Raw genomic sequence first — 19,338 nt, forward strand, 5'->3', positions numbered from 1 at the left:
GCTATGGATCGAAGAACTCAAGACAACAACAACAGCTAGGTGCATATGACAGATTACAGTCTGAAGCTTCACCAGCTACGAAACCTAAGTCAAGACCCATTTGTTGGATTGGAACCTTGAATATTCTAACAATGACAAATAAAACTGAAGAAATAGTTGATGTGATGGAAAGGAGGAAAATTATTATCATGGGTTAGAGTGAAACCAAATGGAAGACAACAGGTATAAGACACCTCTGTCTAGACTATAAACTGGAAATAACTTGGAGTCAAGAAATGGAATGGGCTTTATACTTCATAAAGATATTGATGTTTGTACCCAGATTGAATTTGTCAATGATAGAATAATTAAACTGTCAGTAAAATGGAATGGAGACAAATATCATATAATCCAGGTCTATGTTCCACAATCAGGATGTTCAAATGAAGAAAAAGAAGCCTTCCCGTCCAGTTTGGAAGAACATATGGGTTGTGAAAATTTGGTAATAATGAGAGATTTTAACACTCAGGTTGGATCAGACAGACTGAGCTACGAATCCTCCTGGGACCTCTGGAATGGGGAGTAGGATGACAGGGGGTGAACATCTTCTAGATCTTTGTATGAGGAACAATATGGTTGTAAGTAACACTAGGTTTAAGAAAAGGGACATGCATAAAATCACAAGATATAGTTGGGACGATCAATATGGAACTGTGATTGATTATATACTAGCCGACCAAGATGTGTGGAAGATTGTAAATGATGTCAAAGTAATTCCCAGTGAAAATTTGGATGGAGACCACAGGCTGTTGGTTGCAAATATCACAAAGACAAGACCTCCTAAAGTCTACAACAAAAAAACACCAAAAATAAAAACTTGGAGACTTTCTGAACTATGGGTGAAGGAAATGTTCGAGAAAATGTTCGGAAGATGTTACCAAAAGAAGATCTGAGATCTGCAAATGAGGAATGGTATTACGTGAGGAGAGTATTGGTGAAGAAAGCTGAGAGAGTATGTGGAAGGAAGAAAATCCAAAGAAACAGCATGGTGGAATGAGAATGTAAAAGCTGCTGTCAAAGCTAGAAATGGGACAAGAAGAGCTTTATACCATGCCAGAGTGCGAGGAAATCCAAGTGATATTGAGGATAAACTATCATTTTACAGAGAAAAAAGATTACAGGTAAAAAAAAAAAGAGTGGACATTGACAAGCGGAAATGCAAAGAAGAGCTTGCAAATAGAATAGGGCAAGACAAACACAAGAAGCTCCTGTATAGCACTGTTAAAAACAAAAGAAATTATAATAGTACTGTATCAACACAGTAGAGCTTCCAAATGGAGAGGTAACTAGAAATGAAAATGAAATATTACAGGAGTTCAGTAGATATTTCAATCACTTACTCAACTGTAATAAAACTGACAACACACAAGATGACCCTGTAAATGCTATAGAAAGTTTGACCTGGCTGGAAGTGGAAACAGCAACATATAAAATGAAAAACAAGTCTGCAGGATTGGATGAGTTCAGTGTGGACATGATCAAAGCACTTGGAGAACCTGGAATACAGTGGTTGTACAGAGTACTAAATAAAATTTGGGAAGAAAATGAAATCCCCAGTGACTGGAGGCAAGGTGTAATTATTCCACTATTTAAGAAAGGTGACCAAAAGAAGTGTAACAACTATAGAGGCGTAACCCTTCTGTCTCATGGGTTAAAAATATATGAGACTATCCTGGAAAGAAAAATCAGAAAATTTGTTGAACCTAAACTTGAGGAAGAACAACATGGATTTAGAGCGAACAGATCAATGCTAGACCTCATTTTTTTTGACAAGAATGTTCTTTGAAAAATACTGGGATAAGAATAGAATGGTTATACTGTAGTTGTATTCTTGGATACTGAGATGGCATATGATCATGTACCACGTAAGCACATATGGGAATGTCTGAGATGTAAAGAAGTGCCAGGTAAGATTATAGCTCGAGTAAAACAACTATAATGAGAGACAAAGAGCTGTGTGCAAATTCAAGGACGCAGGTCCAACTGTTTTGAAACCAAGAGCAGAGTCCAACAAGGAAGTTGTCTATCACCACTTCTCTTCATTACCATAATGGATGAGGTGGTGGTGATTATTGTTTTAAGAGGAAGTACAACTGGGCAACCATCTATATATCACTAATCAGAGAGAAAAATCGAAGGGGTCCGACACTTTGAAAAATGAAGGTATTGGCCAAAGAAAGACAAGGGCCACGAAGGGCGTGAAAATGAAAGACTCCCTAGCCCTCGCAAACCTAATAGTGTTGGGGTCGGAAAAGAACAAGAGTTGACCAAGTGAGGTCAGATAGGATAGATGAAAGTGAGGAGCCTGGCACAGGTAAGTGGAAGCAATGCCAGGACTCAGCTGAGGACCCTGTGGTCACCAACCCACGCTCCAAAGTTCAGAGCCCTTGAGGCCCCTTAAGTCGCCTCTCCAGGCAGGAGATACCGTGGGTGTTATTCTACCGCCCCCACCCACAGGGGGATAATGGATGAGGTTATGAAAGTTGTGAAACTGAAGGATCAGACAATAAATGCACTTGTATTTGCTGATGATGTTACACTATGGGATGAGACAGAAGCAGAAGTTCAAGCTAAACTAGATATTTGGCAAGAAGAATTTGAAAGAATGGGAATGATCATCAGACCACCTAAAACCGTCAGTTTAGTGATGAGTTGAAATCCTGAAGCAGTCCACCTGCGAGTGCAAAATGAAGAAGTAGACATTATCAGTAACTTCAAATACTTAGGGAGCTTCGTTTCTTCTGACAATACCATAAACCAAGAAATAGGCAATAGAATACAAGCTGCATCAAAATTCTACCACTCCATTCGTCAATTACTTTGGGATGACTCATTTTCCCAAGCTTGCAATTCATGCTGTCCAAAACATATCTTGTACCAATTCTAACATACGGACTGGCAGCAGCATCATTGACTAGATATGCACAAAGTCACCTACAGGCCACTGAAATGAAGTTCCTTCGGTCATGTCTCCAAAAGACAAGGAGAGACAAAATAAGGAATGAAAGTATTTGGCAGCAACTTGGATTGGACAGAAGCCGGTTTGAAACCTTAGAATTAAGCAGATTACGATGGTATTGACGTATGAGAAGGATGACATCAATTAGGACCCCTTGAGCATACTCTGAAAGGAATGTTGTTGGTAAGAGGCCTGGAGGGAGGCCTCGTGATTGTTGGGAAAAGCAAATTTTCAAAAACCTTGCCAAACGTGATGTAAACTGTCAGCAAAAGGCATCAGCTGTGAATAGACAGGACGAACTGGAAGAGGCTCATAAGCTCCCGCACCCGGCTTGCTGGAGTGGAAAATCGATGCTGATGATGATTTCAATTATTATTTCTCAAAGGTACGAAAACTGTCAAGCAAGAACATTAGCTGCGTGAAGAGATGTTATGATCACCGGGCGAGTTGGCCGTGTAGTTATGAGCTTGCATTCGGAAGATAGTAGGTTCAAATCCCACTGTCGGCAGCTCTGAAGATGGTTTTACATGGTTTCCCCGTTTTCAAACCAGGCAAATGCTGAGGCTGTACGTTAATTAAGGTCACGGCTACTTCCTTCCCACTTCTAAGCCTTTCCGGTCCCATAGTCACCATAAGACCTATCTGTGTCAGTGCGAAGTAAAGCAAAAAAAAAAAGATGTTATGATCGGTCGAGGTTAGAAGAGTTGGATGAAGAATTCAGATGGTACAACACCAGAAACTTCTATCAGAAATTCGAAGAGAAGCCCTCAGGGTATAATCCACCATGCCTTCACTTCAAGAACCCAGAATGGAAGCTGGTTACCTGTAACCGTGGGAATGTGCAACTTCTGGCAGACTACTTCGACCAGTTGCTCAACTCCCAAGAGCCCAAAGAACGCAGTAGATGTCTGCCTCCCATCTGAGCCACCTACCCTTCAGCAAATAACTACCACTATCAACTGCCAACTGCCTCAAGAATAATATTCATTCATTCATTCATTCATTTATTTAGCTTCCATAGACTGTACAATTACATATTTTGAAATATGCCAACAGTATAGGAAATGTCGAGTGATTTCTTCCAAATACCTCAAAGGTAGGACAGCACATCCTAATTTTTTAAAATAATAATCAATATCTACAAGACAAAATAAAAATCTATGACTGTGGTGTTAACAATACATACATAATCAATGTGACATCAACATATTTTTAAGGCTACATACCACATATTATGAATGTTTACAAGTTAATAAGTAATAGCATCATTACCAGCACTTCATAGTGTATTCTTCTGTACTACAGAAGCAGCTACTCATCAGGAGATTTTTTAAAGCTGTGGTAAATGAACTGAAGGGACTAATAACTTTAGTCACCCAGCACCTGAGGAAGATGGCTTCATTGCAGAAGCACTTAAAGCAGGTGGAACTACGATCGCAGAGATCATACACCGGATCCTGGTTGACTGTTGGGAGACAGGCAGGATGCCTGATGACTGGAAGACAGCTCTACTACACCCACTGCACAAGAAAAGCGACTGAAGTGATGTCAACAACTACCATGGAATATCACAGTAAAGGTCTGACTAGGATTCTACAGGACAATGTGGAGAGCCAGTTTGGTCACACAGCTAGTGAATATCAGGGAGGATTTCAGTGAGGACGATCCTGCATCGATCAGATCTTCGAGCTGAAAACTATTCTCCAATTAAAACGTGAGGGGCGTGAACATCACCGTTGTATTTGGCTATATTGACCACCAGACACCCTTCTCAGTGCTGCAAGAATGAGGATTGGATTACAACACATGCACCCTCATCAAACAGACTCTCATGGATACCTCCTCCAAGTTAAAATTCAGAGGAGGACTGTCTTGGAGTTTCAAGATCACAACTGGTGTGAGACAAGGAGATGGTCTCTTGCCTGTTCTCTTCAATCTGGTGTGAGACAAGGAGATAGCCTCTCGTCTATTCTCATCAATTTGGTGCTCAACAAAATCATAAAGACCTGGGAACTTACAATGAGCAATCTTGGAATCAAACCAATTAACATTGGAGCTGGAACACGGAAGATCGAGATCAGGAGCCTAGCCTTCACAGATGGCATTGTGATCCTAACCAACAACTCTAAGGATGCTGCAGTAGCTGTTCAATCTCTACATGAGACAGCGACGAAGACAAGACTATAAATATCATACGAAACGACCAAGTACTTTGAGAGTAAGCACCCCAGGGAAGCCCCTTTGATGACCATCTATGGATAGATTTGAAAAGTTAATCAATTCCGGTATCTTAGCAAATGGGTTCACCCCAATGGTAGAGACAGAACCCCCATCTTAGACAGATGTGCCAAACTCAACGCAGCATACCAACTGCCGCAAACTGTTACAATAAGAAGTGCATTTCGAAGAACGCCAAAATACGCCGTTACAAAACTATTGTCAGATCCCAATTCTTATATGCTGCGCACACCTTACTGATGAATAGGACAGGCACCATGAACGACCTGGAAAAAGTATAAAACAAAAGCTAAAGGTTTCCACCTATTCAATACTGTTTGTTGTAATCTTCCATATATTTCTTGAAACTAGTTTTGGTCTTACCAGAGACCATATAAGTCAAAATCAAAGAAAAAACAAATATATATTTGAAGCGGGCATGAAATTCAAGACAAGTAAAGATTTTGAAACACTCATCACAATCACCTCACCAACAACATTTTACATTCCACCCCGTTACTGCTAAGAAAGTTAAAAAAAAATTATTGTATTCTATCAAATCAAAAGCAAGAGGAGTGGATGATATCCCTATGAATTTCTTAGACAACATTATTGGTGCTGTTTTACCAATTATTACCCACATTTTTAACTACTGCCTTAAAAATGGAACCTTTCCTTCACTATGGAAACTAGCCAATGTTATCCCTACGCCTAAGAAACCTGACCGCTCCCAACCATCCGGCTACAGACTAATTTCTATTTTACCTGCGATTTTCAAAGCACTCGAACGTCTGGTTCATGAGCAGGTGTTGGAATACTTAAACAACCATTCTCTCCTAGACCCATTACAATCTGGCTTCAAGAAGGACACAGCACAGCAACTGCCCTGCTCCAAGTGACTGAGGACATACGACACGCAATAGACCAAAGACCGGTGACATACTCTCCTCGATTTCAGTAGTGCATTTGACACTATAAACATCCAGGCTCTATTAAACAAGATGCAATCTTACTACTTCGATCAACGAACTATTAATTTCTTTTCATCGTACCTAAAAAATCACACACAACAAATTAATCAAACCTCTCACTGGCTAACCAGGAAGGAAGGCATGCCACAGGGTACTGTTTTAGGCCCTTTGCTCTTTATTTTGTACATAAACAACATTTCATATAATTTAAAGAATTGTAGCTACCATCTTTATGCGGACGACTTACAAATATACTGCCAATGTAAGACCTCTCTAACCAAGACACAAGCAATCATTATTGGCTCTCAAAAATTGTTGACCACACTACGATATGAAACTATTCCTCCAGTAATACTGAATGGTAGAGTTATTCCATTCAGTCAAAATCTGAGAAATCTTGGAGTGACAATGAACACAAATTTAAATTGGTCTGAATATATTAAGAATGTGTGTAAAAAAAAATTATTTTCAATACTTCATTCAGTTAAAAGAAACAGCGATATTTTACCTTATAATGTGACGATTAAACTCATACAAACACTAGTGCTTCCCATCCTCGACTACTGTGATGTCATTCTTGTAGATGCAACAAAAGAGCAGACTTCGAAACTTCAGCGAGCGCTTAATTGTTGCCTTATATTTATATTTATATTTATATACAGTCTGAGTTATGATACACGTCACCCCATACTATCACACTATTTCATGGGTGAAACCTGACAAACGACGAATGTATCATATACTGATACAGATATACAGACTGCTCTCTGAAGACAGACCACTATACATTTCATCCCAGCTTAAGTATTTGTCCTCCTTTCAAAGCAGTAATACCCGCTCTGGTACCTCCCTTTCTATTCCTGTTCACCGATCCTCTATGTCTAACAATTCCTTTGTTATGACGGGTTCTAAACTTTGGAATTCCCTGCCTGTTAGTGTCTGAAATACCACCTCATTACTTAAATTTAAGACTGCTTGCCGACACTACCTGCTGAATGCAGCTGACTAACTTGTATGACTGGATGATCGAATGAATGTGAGTTAGAAAAGTGTAATGTATTTTTGTGTAGGTTATTATTTAATACATATGCCCTCAAACTTTGCAACTAATGATGTATCACTACAGTGGTTAAGTGTAAGAGAGGGCCAAGAGCCCTAACTTCGCCATCTACAAAGGAAGGAAGGAAGGAAGGAAGGAAGGAAGGAAGGAAGGAAGGAAGGAAGGAAGGAAGGAAGGAAGGAATGAATGAATGAATGAATGAATGAATGAATGAATGAATGAATGAATGAATATATATATATAATCCCATAAGATCTTCAAGGTTGCTAACAAAGGCAAAGCTACTGGATTCCCCTGGACCAAACAAGTGGACAAAGATCATGCAGAGCTTAATATTAATCAAGCCCCCATTACTGACAGAAATGCATACTGTTTAATGGTCAAAACTAAACCTTTCCTAACATCCCTTACATCAGCTAGCCACAAAGGAGCCGGGAATTGGTCAGAGAAGCGCAGGAAAGAATTCAGCGAGAAAATGAAGGAATACTGGGCCAACAGGAAGGCTCAAGAGGCCACTAAGAACACAATCCAGTATGCTAAAAGGGGCAGACGAAGACAAAAACACAGCTAAAACACAAGCACCGTGGTCCACAGATGGCCTAAACGCAAAGAAGAATAAATAAATAAATAAATAAATAAATAAATAAATAAATAAATAAATAAATAAATAAATAAACAAATAAATAAATAAATGTCCTGTGCAAACTCTCAGCTTTCCTCCGATTGGAAGACTGCACCTCACAGAAGACCAGCACTAGAGGAATCTTCTATAACTCAGCTCAGCTGAAACAAGTGTGAACACAATGGTGTTGATGGGAAAGAGTTGAGATGTTCATTTGTTTCCAACATGACAGAATAGGTGGAAACCTTTAGCTTTTGTTTTACACTATATTGCTCTTCAATACAGATTAATATGGAATTTATTACCTATGACCTGGAAAAAGTCGAAAGACATATTGTCTGAAAAATTCATGGACCAAAAGTGCTCCCGGATGGAACCTACAGACTGAAAGTAAACTCTGAACTGTACAAAGAGTTGGAAACAGTTAACACTAGCATGTGACAAGTTTCATGGTTACCTTCTGAGCTTGGACAACGGCAGGCTTACGAAGATCTTCTCACTCATCAAAAACTACAAGACTGGAAACATGTGGCTAAATGAAGTAAAAAGAGAGCTTCTGCTGGAATTTCTGATACTGATGTCTCAGACTGCCCTAAATTTTTTAGATTGGTAAATTTGTGTTGTTAAATCTCACAAACCTCTTTCACACGAAAGAAAGGAAAAACTAATAGCTGGACTCAAGAGCTATTGAGAACGAAAACGAGCATACAAAAAGAACAAGTCATAAGTGCTCCCTAGTGGGCTTAAATCACTAAATAAATTCATCAGAGCTACAGTTCATGACTGCAAACTGATTCATCCACAGGTACTGGTGTATAATAATAAATAGTTCAATAAGATCCACACCACCATAATACCTCTTCCCTTGTTCTCTGCTAACTGCACTGGGCATAATATTCAAACAGTCCAATAGCTGAATAGACTGCAACCATTTTCCCTTTTCCTTTGTTGGTGAGTTAAGCTGTAGACAACTGAGTCATACCATACTCCTAACCCTAGATTTCTGAATAAACTCACCTTTAAAATACTATTTTCATGATGATAGAGTCCGATACATGTATGAGGTTCACTCCTAAGAGACTCGATCACCCATCCCACCAGAATAATGCCATCCTGTTCTTGTCCGAGTACTTTCCATTCTCTTGCTTCTGTAAAGAAATACTGAACAGTAAAGGAAAGAATACTTCAGAAAAAAAAGCAGTGAAGTTGGTGTCAATCATCTTCATCATCTGCAGGAATAATTAATATTTCACTATAATTTTTATAAAATAATAAGAAATTTTCTCTTTGTTGTTGGCTCAAACTATTATGCCATTCAGACCCACATTAAACTGGTCTGCTTCATCCTCATCTACTCCTTCACAGAATGGATGCATTGAAACCAAATCATTTACTTCAGTGCCAAACATAAATGATGTTATGTGCTATAGTTATCCTAATAATGAACAATCACATTCTACATTCTGCTTTTCACTGCCTGTTAAGGGCACCTTGTAATCTCTTACTCATTCCCTGTTGTCTTACCTTGTCCACATTTCATTAATTAGCAATACATTAAGGTATGCTGATTCAGCCAGTTCTACTTAGGCCTACTTTCTTTCTTCCTGAAGTCCCACACAACTTCATAACAGTCCATGGCTGTCAAATGGAAGTGAAACGCTTGTCACTCCCAAATCAATGTGTGTTTGGTAAATTTCTGTTAAGCAGGGTGCTAGGCTTACTTACAAAGTCAAAACAAGATACTTTATCTAATATTTTAGGGAATAACAGTGAATTAAGTAACCTAGATTATCTGAGCATAAGGATGGCAATAATATAGGGCATTTCTTATACAATCAATCAATGAATCAATCACTGAGAGAGTTGGCTGTACGGTTGGGTGCGCGCGGCTGTGAGCTTGCATCCGGGAGATAGTACGTTCGAACCCCACTGTCGGCAGCTCTGAAGATGGTTTTCCGTGGTTTCCCATTTTCACACCAGGCAAATGCTGGGGCTGTACCTTAATTAAGGCCAAGGCCACTTCCTTCCCACTCCTAGGCCTTTCCTATCCCTTCGTTGCCATAAGACCTGTCTCGGTGCAATGTAAAGCAAATTAAAAAATCAATTCAATCGATTGATGAATCAATCAATCAATCAATCAATCAATCAATCAATCAATCAATCAATCAATCACCTTGATCTGCATTTAGAGCAGACACCCAGGAGGCAGATTTCCTACCAGTTCTTTACCTAGTCTTTTCTTAAATTATTTCATAAAAATTGAAAATTTATCACACACCTCCCTTGATAAAATTATTCCAAATCCTAATCCCTCTTTATATAAACAAATATTTGTCAAAATTTGTCCTCTTGAGTTCCATATTTTTCTTAATATTATGATCTTTCTCACTTTTAAAAACTCCATTCAAGCTTATGCATCTACTTATGTCAATCCAAGCTATCCCTCCACTGACAGCTCAAAACATTCTGCTTAGTTGAGCAGCTTGTTTCCTTACTTCCAAGTGTTCCTAGCCCAAAGTTTGCAACATTTTTGTATTTTTGTTGGAAATCACCCAGAACAAATTGTGCTGCTTTCCTTTGGATCTTTTCCACTTCTTGTATCAAGCAGTCCTGGTGTGGGTTCCATACACTGGAACTGTACTCTAATTGGGGTCTTACCAGAAACTTTTACACCCTCTCCTTTACATCCTTACTAGAACCCCTAAGGAAGGACACTGGAGGACGTCATTAACAAGAGAACGTATCTCAATAAGACAGAATGGAAAAGGCTCGCCAACGGTACCCACGAAACTGGAACTGTAAAATGATGATGATGATGACTACAACCCCTAAACAAACTCATATGAAGAGATCTGTAACATTTCAACATAACAACCTCATTAATATAATTACCCCAATGAAGACCATTCCTTATATTAACACCTAGATACTTACATTGTTCCCCATGAGGTACTATCACCCCATCAACAAAGTAAGTAAAAGTGAGACAACTTTTCCTCTTGGTGAAACTTAAAACATGACTTTTCCTATAAAAATGTATTTTTCTTTGTTAATAACGTTGTTTATGTAAATATGTATTATATATGATTGTACAGTTTTTATTGTGTATATTCGTGTCCTTTGTAAGTATTTATATATCTTTCATTTTAGATTCATATCTATTGTACATAGCTCAGATCGTTGTAATTCGGCATTATGCTGTTGCTGATCCTGAATAAATAAATAAATAAATAAATAAATAAACATGTATTTTCTTCACAACTCTAATGGTTTGCCAGAAAATTGCACCTTTATGGTGAGTGTGCGGCTTAGCATACTCGCATGTTGAGCACAGTATGGTTGGGTGGTCATGGGTGAAATTCGTTATTTGCAACTATTAGTAGAGCAAGACCAACAATTGTTACAGTTTTCATACTAAGTTTGAGGTGGAGCGTAGGAAGTAATGAAAGGAAATGTACAGGAGATGTACATGAGGGTCTATTAAACAATAATGCTTAAACTGTTAGAAGTACAATTAATGTTTTATGCCTACTGTCTAGGACAAGTTAACTGATAGGCCTGGAAGAGAGGTGGAATTTGACAGAGTGATCAGGGGTTAGTTATTACTGGACTGTTCGCTATTGAATCAAACAGTGGACAAATCTAATTAAAACTGATTTCAATGCAGAGAGAGCCACAGGAAAAGCTAGTAGTTATATAAAGTTGTTAGCACAGGCGGAAATTACATGGAGAGCTATGTCAAATCAGTTTATGGGCTGATGACTGAAGTAACAACCACTACTATTCTGGCCCAGATATCTGTTCTCAAAATAAATGGGCTATGGTAATGCATGTTTGTCAGCAATTAAGTAACTGGGATCTGTTGAATACATAGAGAAGAAATGTTATATTCTCTTAATATGGAAATGACACCAACTGTTAGGAAACAATACAAAAGAAAGCAAGGGGTTTAGTGAATAACTCGACTCCATTTCTAGTCCTCTAAAGTGAATTAATTAAAAAATACAAGGTTGAAATTTTACACAACTGTTGATATTGTGATCATAGACATGGAACCTCTAGTTTTGTGTCGAATCCAAAGCAAATTTTTCATTTCAAATATCCCACGTTGGATCAGTTGTGATTTGAACCACGGCTGTCTTGATGAGAACTTAATGATGATGTCGCTCAGCCATCATGTTTGACATGAATTTATTATGAGAATTAATGGTAAAGCTTCGGCTGACCTTTTACAAAAGATAGGTTACAGATCAAACATGGCACGGCTTGGACAACATCACAGCTCGTGCTGCACAAAACTGCCAGCTTAGGAACTAGTGACAAGACTAACCGTCTTTACAAGACGTAGCTAGTTTCCTGACAGAGGGTCGGGAATGGGGTGAGATGAAATGGCATGGTTTTCAGCCGGAATTTTAACTCCTCTATATAAGTAAGAATGCTTCTAGGAGTGGGCCTCTGGCAAGAAAAGGAAGCATTTCTCCTCAACACTACTTCAGATATTGTTTCAAATCATTTTTATATGCCTTTTACCCGTGAAGAGTCAACAGAATTACCACTGAATTAATGCATTCTTTATTTTTAAAAATATACATATATGTGAATCAATTGCTATTGTGAGCACATATTCCCAAACTTTATTTACTGGGCAAGTTGGCCATGTGGTTAGGGCCACGCAGCTGTGAGCTTGCCTCCGGGAGATAGTGGGTTCGAACCCCACTGTCGGCAGCCCTGAAGATGGTTTTCCATTGTTTCCCATTTTCACACCAGAAAAATGCTGGGGCTGAACCTTAATTAAGGCCATGGCCGCTTCCTTCCCATTTCTAGACCTTTCCTATCCTATTATCGCCATAAGACCTATCTGTGTCGGTGCGACGTAAAGCAAATTGTAAAAAAGAAAGAAAAAAAAATAATAATAAAAATTAGTTGCCATTTAATTCTAATAATAATATTGATTTCAGATCCCACTAGTTACTTTTACAGTGTGTGGTGCTGTAATGCCAGAATTTTGTCCCACAGAAGTTCCTTTATGTGCTGATAAATCTAGCAACACTAAGCTGAGGTCGAACCCGCAACTTGTGCTCGATGGCCAGTACTCTACCTCCTGAGCTATCCAGCCTGCCGCCACAGAATGCTATTGAATAAAATGCAAGCAGTAGCGGTGATAGCGGGGGGTGGGCGCCCCCATTTTGTGGAGAAAACGTTACATTTTAATTCCATTTTAGCCTGTTGAAACTAAGAATGATTTTAAAAAAAAGCAATATGTACAATTCCTGCTGTCTTATCAGCGAATTCTTTCCTTTATTTTCCTTAATTAACAAAATTATTAGCGGAAATGCGCACAAAATCGGTATTGATTGATTGAACGAAATTTCTGTGTTTGTCCCGGCTACCGGTAACCGATTTGTATAGTACCGCAGCAAGTAGTGGAGATTTTCCATGTGCTGTGAGAAGGGTGCAGGGGTATATATATATTTTGCCAAAGATGTGGACACTGAAGTATGATTCACCTACTTGCAGCGCGCATTCGTCATTCTGACGGTCTCTTATAGTGTCTGCTAGTTTCTTAGTGTGTGGTCAAATACTAAATGATTTTTAATTGTATAATTACACCGTACTTCTATTTGAGTGTAATATTGTTCCTTCGGTGAATGTTTTATTGTATAGTATTGAATCAAAATCTCAAAAAAACTATTATTATCGCATTACTGCACTTAAGTTGGTAAACTGTCAACCTTTATCCTCCGTCGAAATTTGCTCGGAGAGATAAAAAGAAAAATCTTGCCACTTTGTAGCTTTTTAAAAAATTTTGATGTATATAACCCCTCCTCCCGCTAGCTATATCCACAAATCCAGGTACATTTTACTGTCTGTACTTTTTTTTGCACCCCCCCCCCCCCTCCCACTTCTAATTCCCAATCGCCGCTACTGACTGGAAGTAGTAATAAAATCGCAGTTTGATGTATTAAACACCTTTTCGTGATTACTCAATGGTAATCAACGGTTTTGCACTGAATTTTAAACAGCAGGAACAAATTTCTTAACAAGAAAATACGTTGCTGGTTCTTGGTTGCAACATAGACATGAAAAATAATCTTCGATAATAAAAGTACCTATTCCTAGATTAACGTCCTTTCAGTTACCATAGATTTTAAGACAAGCCAGGGCGTCGGAAAATATTCTCACGAGAGTTCTTTATCGTCCTGTAAAGCACCGACTCGGGGGTTGCTACGTTGCCGCAGTTGAACACCCTCAAACGCCGCAGATCTTGGGAGCAAGGCGACTATTTTTTGTGTCACGAGGCGGGTGAAATATTCCTCTCAGGAGCATTCACCATGGCCGATTCATTTCTTTACACGATAAGATATCCTCTAAAGCTATTTAGCACTTTCTTCTGCTATCATTTTAGGTTCATGGTTCATATCCAGTCTGATATGGTCAGCTCTCGTGATCTTGCGACACGGGAAGTAGGCCTATAATATTTGCGAAGACTCAGGGGTCATTCATTTCCTGCCTTTCATCGCCCTCATAGCCTTGCTCTTCCTTCCTTAGCAGCCCTTTGCAAATGGCCCTATCCTTATTCTTCGAGACGTCAGATATCAGAAAGGGTGAATAATCCCGTTATCACCACCACCAACAAGCGACATTATTATTGATTATGATGTAGATTTATTTATTTATCGTATGACTTTTAGTGCCGGCAGTGTCTCAAAGACATGTTCGGCTCGCCTGGTGCAAGTCTATTTGACGCCGCTAGGCGATCTGCGCGCCTGGATGAGGAATGATGATGAGGTAGGGAGAGGGTGAAATCCGGTGTCGGCACGTAGCCTATTCCCGTCGAATAACACCAAGGGGTCCGCTCAAAGCTTTACGTTCCCATTCACCATCAACAGCGTCATACTGCCTCACTCCATATGAGCAATGCTGAGAGATTTGGAGTTTAATCCAGCCTTTTGGCATGCAATCTAGTGATTAGCAATTATATATCACCTGCTGGCCAACATTCTGCTGGTGAATTTGTTTCCAACAAACGGGACTCGAACCGACTCACCACGGTGTCAGAACATAAAGACTTCAATGCCTTTAATGATCATGATGTAGAAAATCCATCAGTAGCTTATTGTTTCCAATTCATATGTTTTAAGATCATGGCATCAGAATTGTAAATGATCGAATGAAGACTCGCGGAAAATGAATGTGAAACATGCCCACGATAAATAGAATAAGCCCAACCAACCAGTGGCAACTCTTCTGCGATGTGCTATTGCCCCAATTTAAACAACATTTTGTAGAGATTATAATGATCATACATTTAAGCTCAGTGTGGTTTCCTTACAAAATTTGAAGTTTCACAAAGTTGTGCAACATGCACAGAGCAATCGATAATTTTCGTTACTGAAACTAGCAGGCCAACAGAAATATTAGATTTGACTCTACTTTTGTTGCTACATGTATGCGCACGAACTGGATGTGCAAGTTCATCTAGGTTTAAAGAAGATCGTAGAGTATTCGAATAAGATAAAATCATGCCTACTATGACCCTGAACAGTTTTTAATACGAAACACTGACTGAAAATAAACCAACGTTTTGGCTCAAAATGCGCGGCATGTGATTTGCGGCAAGCAGTTCTTAAAGAAAAATATCTGTATTGGATGCCCAAATCTCTGACGGTCCAGTCTTGATCAAACATAGGAATTGCCATTGCTTGGCTTGTTCGAATATACCATTTACTTTTCAGTCTCATAAATCCCCGATGATATTCACAGTCGAAAATCAATGTCAAGAGAAGGACTTGTAAGGAGCAGAATGTAATAATCTACATGTTTTACATGTTTCTTATTTACTTTCCACTTCTTCGTGGAATATGCACTTAATTATTTATCGTTTTATTAAATCTATTCAATTTTCCATAGAACGTTGAGTTCAAAAAATTCATCTTCCATATAAAAACCATCCATTATAATCACACTCATAAGAGGTTACCCACGTAACCTATGTACAGTATCTATAACTTGAAGGGTGACCTTTTGCAGAAGGTCGAACATTCTACGCTCTTTATTATTTTTTGTAACCGTTAATAACTATGTCACTGAATACAGGTGAATTAGATTCTGTAATAGTTTCTGACAGCACTACGGACATGTATCAATAATCAACATAACCTCAAAAATGTATTCTAAAATAACAAAGTGAATATTCATTCTGGACGAAATATAATGTTGCAGGAGTCAAAAAGCTAGCCAGTGATTAATTCAACATAAGTATACACCTTTCCCAGTCGGTATGTCTGATGACAAAATGTTATTCAAGATTCTTCCTAAGTTGCTCACAGTTACCATGTTTTATATGCCTACTGAAGTCAAGTTAAACACAAAACTAACTACTGATTTGTAGATATATGTTCCATAACGTTTTCAATGAAAACAAAAAAGCCAGTATTATTTCAATGAAATTGCTTCAGAAACTAATACAATTCTAGAGATCACAAACAAAACTTATTACGACTTCAGTTTTACTACAAAATATAGGTTATGCACAAACAAAATCATATTATAGTTGCGTTTATTACAAGACATTAAGAGTGGAAATTATTTTACAGTTTCAATTCCGTGACATTATGATGAAATTATTTCTAATCCATTGCAATACATTTCAATGTTCAACTTAAAATAACGACAGGCCTACAGCCTATTATTATATTCCATCGTCACGTGTACGCACACGTGCGTGAATGTACATTGGTAACACGCTCGAAACAACGTGATTAGGTTGTAACAGTAAAAGTAATATTATCATTGGTCGTTGAATAAGTTTACATTTCTAAGGAACATGGAGTTTGATAGGTCCAAGTCATTTCTGAACCGCGCCAAATTGCACAGGAATATTGCGTCATAAATGTATTTATCTGACTTACAGCTAGAAGAAAGAACATTTTCCAAATCTCACCAGTATTCTTATGATATCTGGAGTTTTCAAACTTCTAAAAGTCATTCTTGGATTTGATACAAGTAATTACAACTATTCTATCGAGATATCTTCAATGACCAATGGAAGACTCTGTAACATTGTGTTATTATTTAGTTTACGTCTAGTCAGTGATGTTTTCATTGCGCATGCTCGACAGAACTGTGCAGGAGCTCGCCATTACTTGTTATGTGTTGTAAGAGCAGAAAATCAGTGTTTATAATATACATGTAACATCGTAGGTCGGATATACAATCTTCTTGAGATGCATTCTCTCGATAAAATGGGCCCGAACGTCCCTGCGTTCTTAGCGAAGTTATGGAAGATGGTCGAAGACCCAGAGACGAATGATTTGATATGTTGGAGTCCGGTATGTCTGTGAACTTTGTTACGTTTTAGTTAATTTCTGATGTTTTGTGTTGTTTGTATTTTTAAGTGATAAGAAAGGTTTTTTCTTCATTTTCAGGGACTTATCTGAAATTATACTGTCATTTCTATGCCACGATTATTCCTTATCTCAGTTGTCACTTCGCCTATTCTTAAGACTAACCGCCCAGTTTTAAAGGTTTTCATAGTATATGTTAGTTTTCAAGCAGTCTTTTAACAGAAGAAGCCTTTTGATTGTAGGCATTAACTCCGTTCTTTAGTGTAATGCTATCGTTTTTATGATGGAAGGTCTGGCATAGATTTCATTGAGTGCTGTTTACATTTTGTATTCTGATCCGGTGGTCAGTTTACAAACTTCAAATTACATAAACATGATGCTTTTCACAGAATAATTCCTTCTGTGAGATGGTTTTAGAAAAATCACGTTGGTGGAAACGTATTTCTTTGATTCTGTACTACTGTATAATTATATTAAAACTGTCAGCCTACAATATTACCTTCATATTTCACACCATAGTTTACTTTTATGTTACGCTTTTCGCCGTATGATTTATTTCCATTTCTCTTAATTCAGTGTAGGTCGTGCGAGAGGAATGATGCAGCCTAAACGTGCAAACTATATTTGTTTTATTTCAAACATTTCAGGAATGTGGTGCATGTGGGTGTTAGCTTATTTTGTAATAGGTGGGCCATCCGAGTTTGTTGTTCTCGGTGACTGAATATGGGCATCTCGGCACATTCCCAGTTGTGGCTTGACATTGTGTTCAGGTTCCCAAATCTGTTTCGGTGCAGAAACTATAATAAAACCTGTTTTGTTCTATGAAAAATAAAATAAACTTGGTTCTCAAATATTTTGCTTACAAACTTAATAAAAACTAGTTGCAAGTATTGCACAATAAAGTGAAAGGCGTACTTTTTATTATAAGTTTTAGAAGTAGCGGTGTTGTTATTAATTACTTTAATTCAATAACATAAACCTTTTTCCCGGTATATTGATATTCTTCGGGGATCTTTCACATATCCCTATATTTCAAACCTACCATAATTATAATCTGTTTAATAAAAACAAGTTTCTCCCTGAACTTCTCTTAAAGGGGCCCCAGGGTCTCATAACTTGGTAGTGTGGTTTGGCGACCACAGAGCCCTTAGCTGAGTACCGGTATTGCTTCCACTTCTGCCAAGCTCCTTACTTTCATCTATCCTGTCGGACCTCCCTTGGTTAATGGTTAGTCCACACCAAAGTTAATAAACAATGTTAACGAAACAAAGTTAATAAACAATGTTAACGAAAACATTTCTCAAGATGTTAATAAACTTTTGTTAACAAACCTCTTTAACATTGTGTCCACACCAAATAAACTTTTGTTAACAAACTTCTTTAACATTGTGTCCACACCAATACATCTGTTTGTGAGGTTACAATGGATACGGTCAGGAAGAAGAAAATACAGCTGCAGCTTTCATTATTTTAATGACTGCAATTAGAGAAAAACGCAGACGCAAAGTGTGACAAAGAAAACTATTGTAAAAGCGTTTAGAATTAAGTTTGGAGAGGACACTTAGGCCTATGCCAGAACTTTCAATTCATGATGCAGCAGGCTTTCAAAATTTTCTGAGAATGTCCCCGCAAGACTTTCAGTTCTTGTTGACAGTAATTGGGTCTGAAAGTGCAAGAAATGATACAAATTTATCGGAATGTAATCTGCATTAATGTTGGGCTAAGTATAACTTGAAGATTCCTAGCGACTGGTGACTTCTACCAAGGATCATGTAAGAATGTAAGAGAAATACTCCTACACTTCACTTATGTATTTGTAAGGTGTATACGAGTTGCTTGTGATTCGACAGTCGATTTCAAAAAATAAAAAAAAGTATTGTATTCCGCGCTATGAATTTGCGTGTTCTAATTGCGTCTTTGCACATGTGCGAACTGAAATGTTAACGAAAACACGAAATGTTAATGAAAAGTTTCATTCACAAAAGTTAAAGAAATTTTGTTTATCAACATGCTCGAAAAGTTAATGAACACGCTATTTTGTTTATTAACAGACAGAAATGTTCATGAACATTGTTCGTTAACAATGTTCATTAACAAAGTTAACGAAAACATCTTGGTGTGGA

At 38.1% G+C, this 19,338-nt stretch overlaps 2 protein-coding genes across 2 annotated transcripts in view; one reads left to right on the plus strand and one right to left on the minus strand.

The window, feature by feature from the left end:
- pigeon (protein) overlaps positions 1–16,207 on the minus strand; it is a 251,647-nt gene extending 235,440 nt beyond the window's left edge. The window contains exons 1-2 of the mRNA XM_067146828.2: positions 16,136–16,207; positions 8,886–9,016 (exon numbers count right to left, since the gene is read on the minus strand). Of these exons, the coding sequence (XP_067002929.2) occupies positions 8,886–9,016; positions 16,136–16,205 (201 nt within the window). The 5' untranslated portion in view covers positions 16,206–16,207. The remainder of the gene's footprint in view (positions 1–8,885; positions 9,017–16,135) is intronic.
- Positions 16,208–16,828: 621 nt separating this feature from the next.
- Hsf (Heat shock factor) overlaps positions 16,829–19,338 on the plus strand; it is a 197,097-nt gene continuing 194,587 nt past the window's right edge. Inside the window, exon 1 of the mRNA XM_067146826.2 lies at positions 16,829–17,200. Within this exon, the coding sequence (XP_067002927.2) occupies positions 17,096–17,200 (105 nt within the window). The 5' untranslated portion in view covers positions 16,829–17,095. The remainder of the gene's footprint in view (positions 17,201–19,338) is intronic.

Source organism: Anabrus simplex, chromosome 5 (assembly GCF_040414725.1).
Source record: "Anabrus simplex isolate iqAnaSimp1 chromosome 5, ASM4041472v1, whole genome shotgun sequence".
Taxonomy (NCBI): domain Eukaryota; kingdom Metazoa; phylum Arthropoda; class Insecta; order Orthoptera; family Tettigoniidae; genus Anabrus; species Anabrus simplex.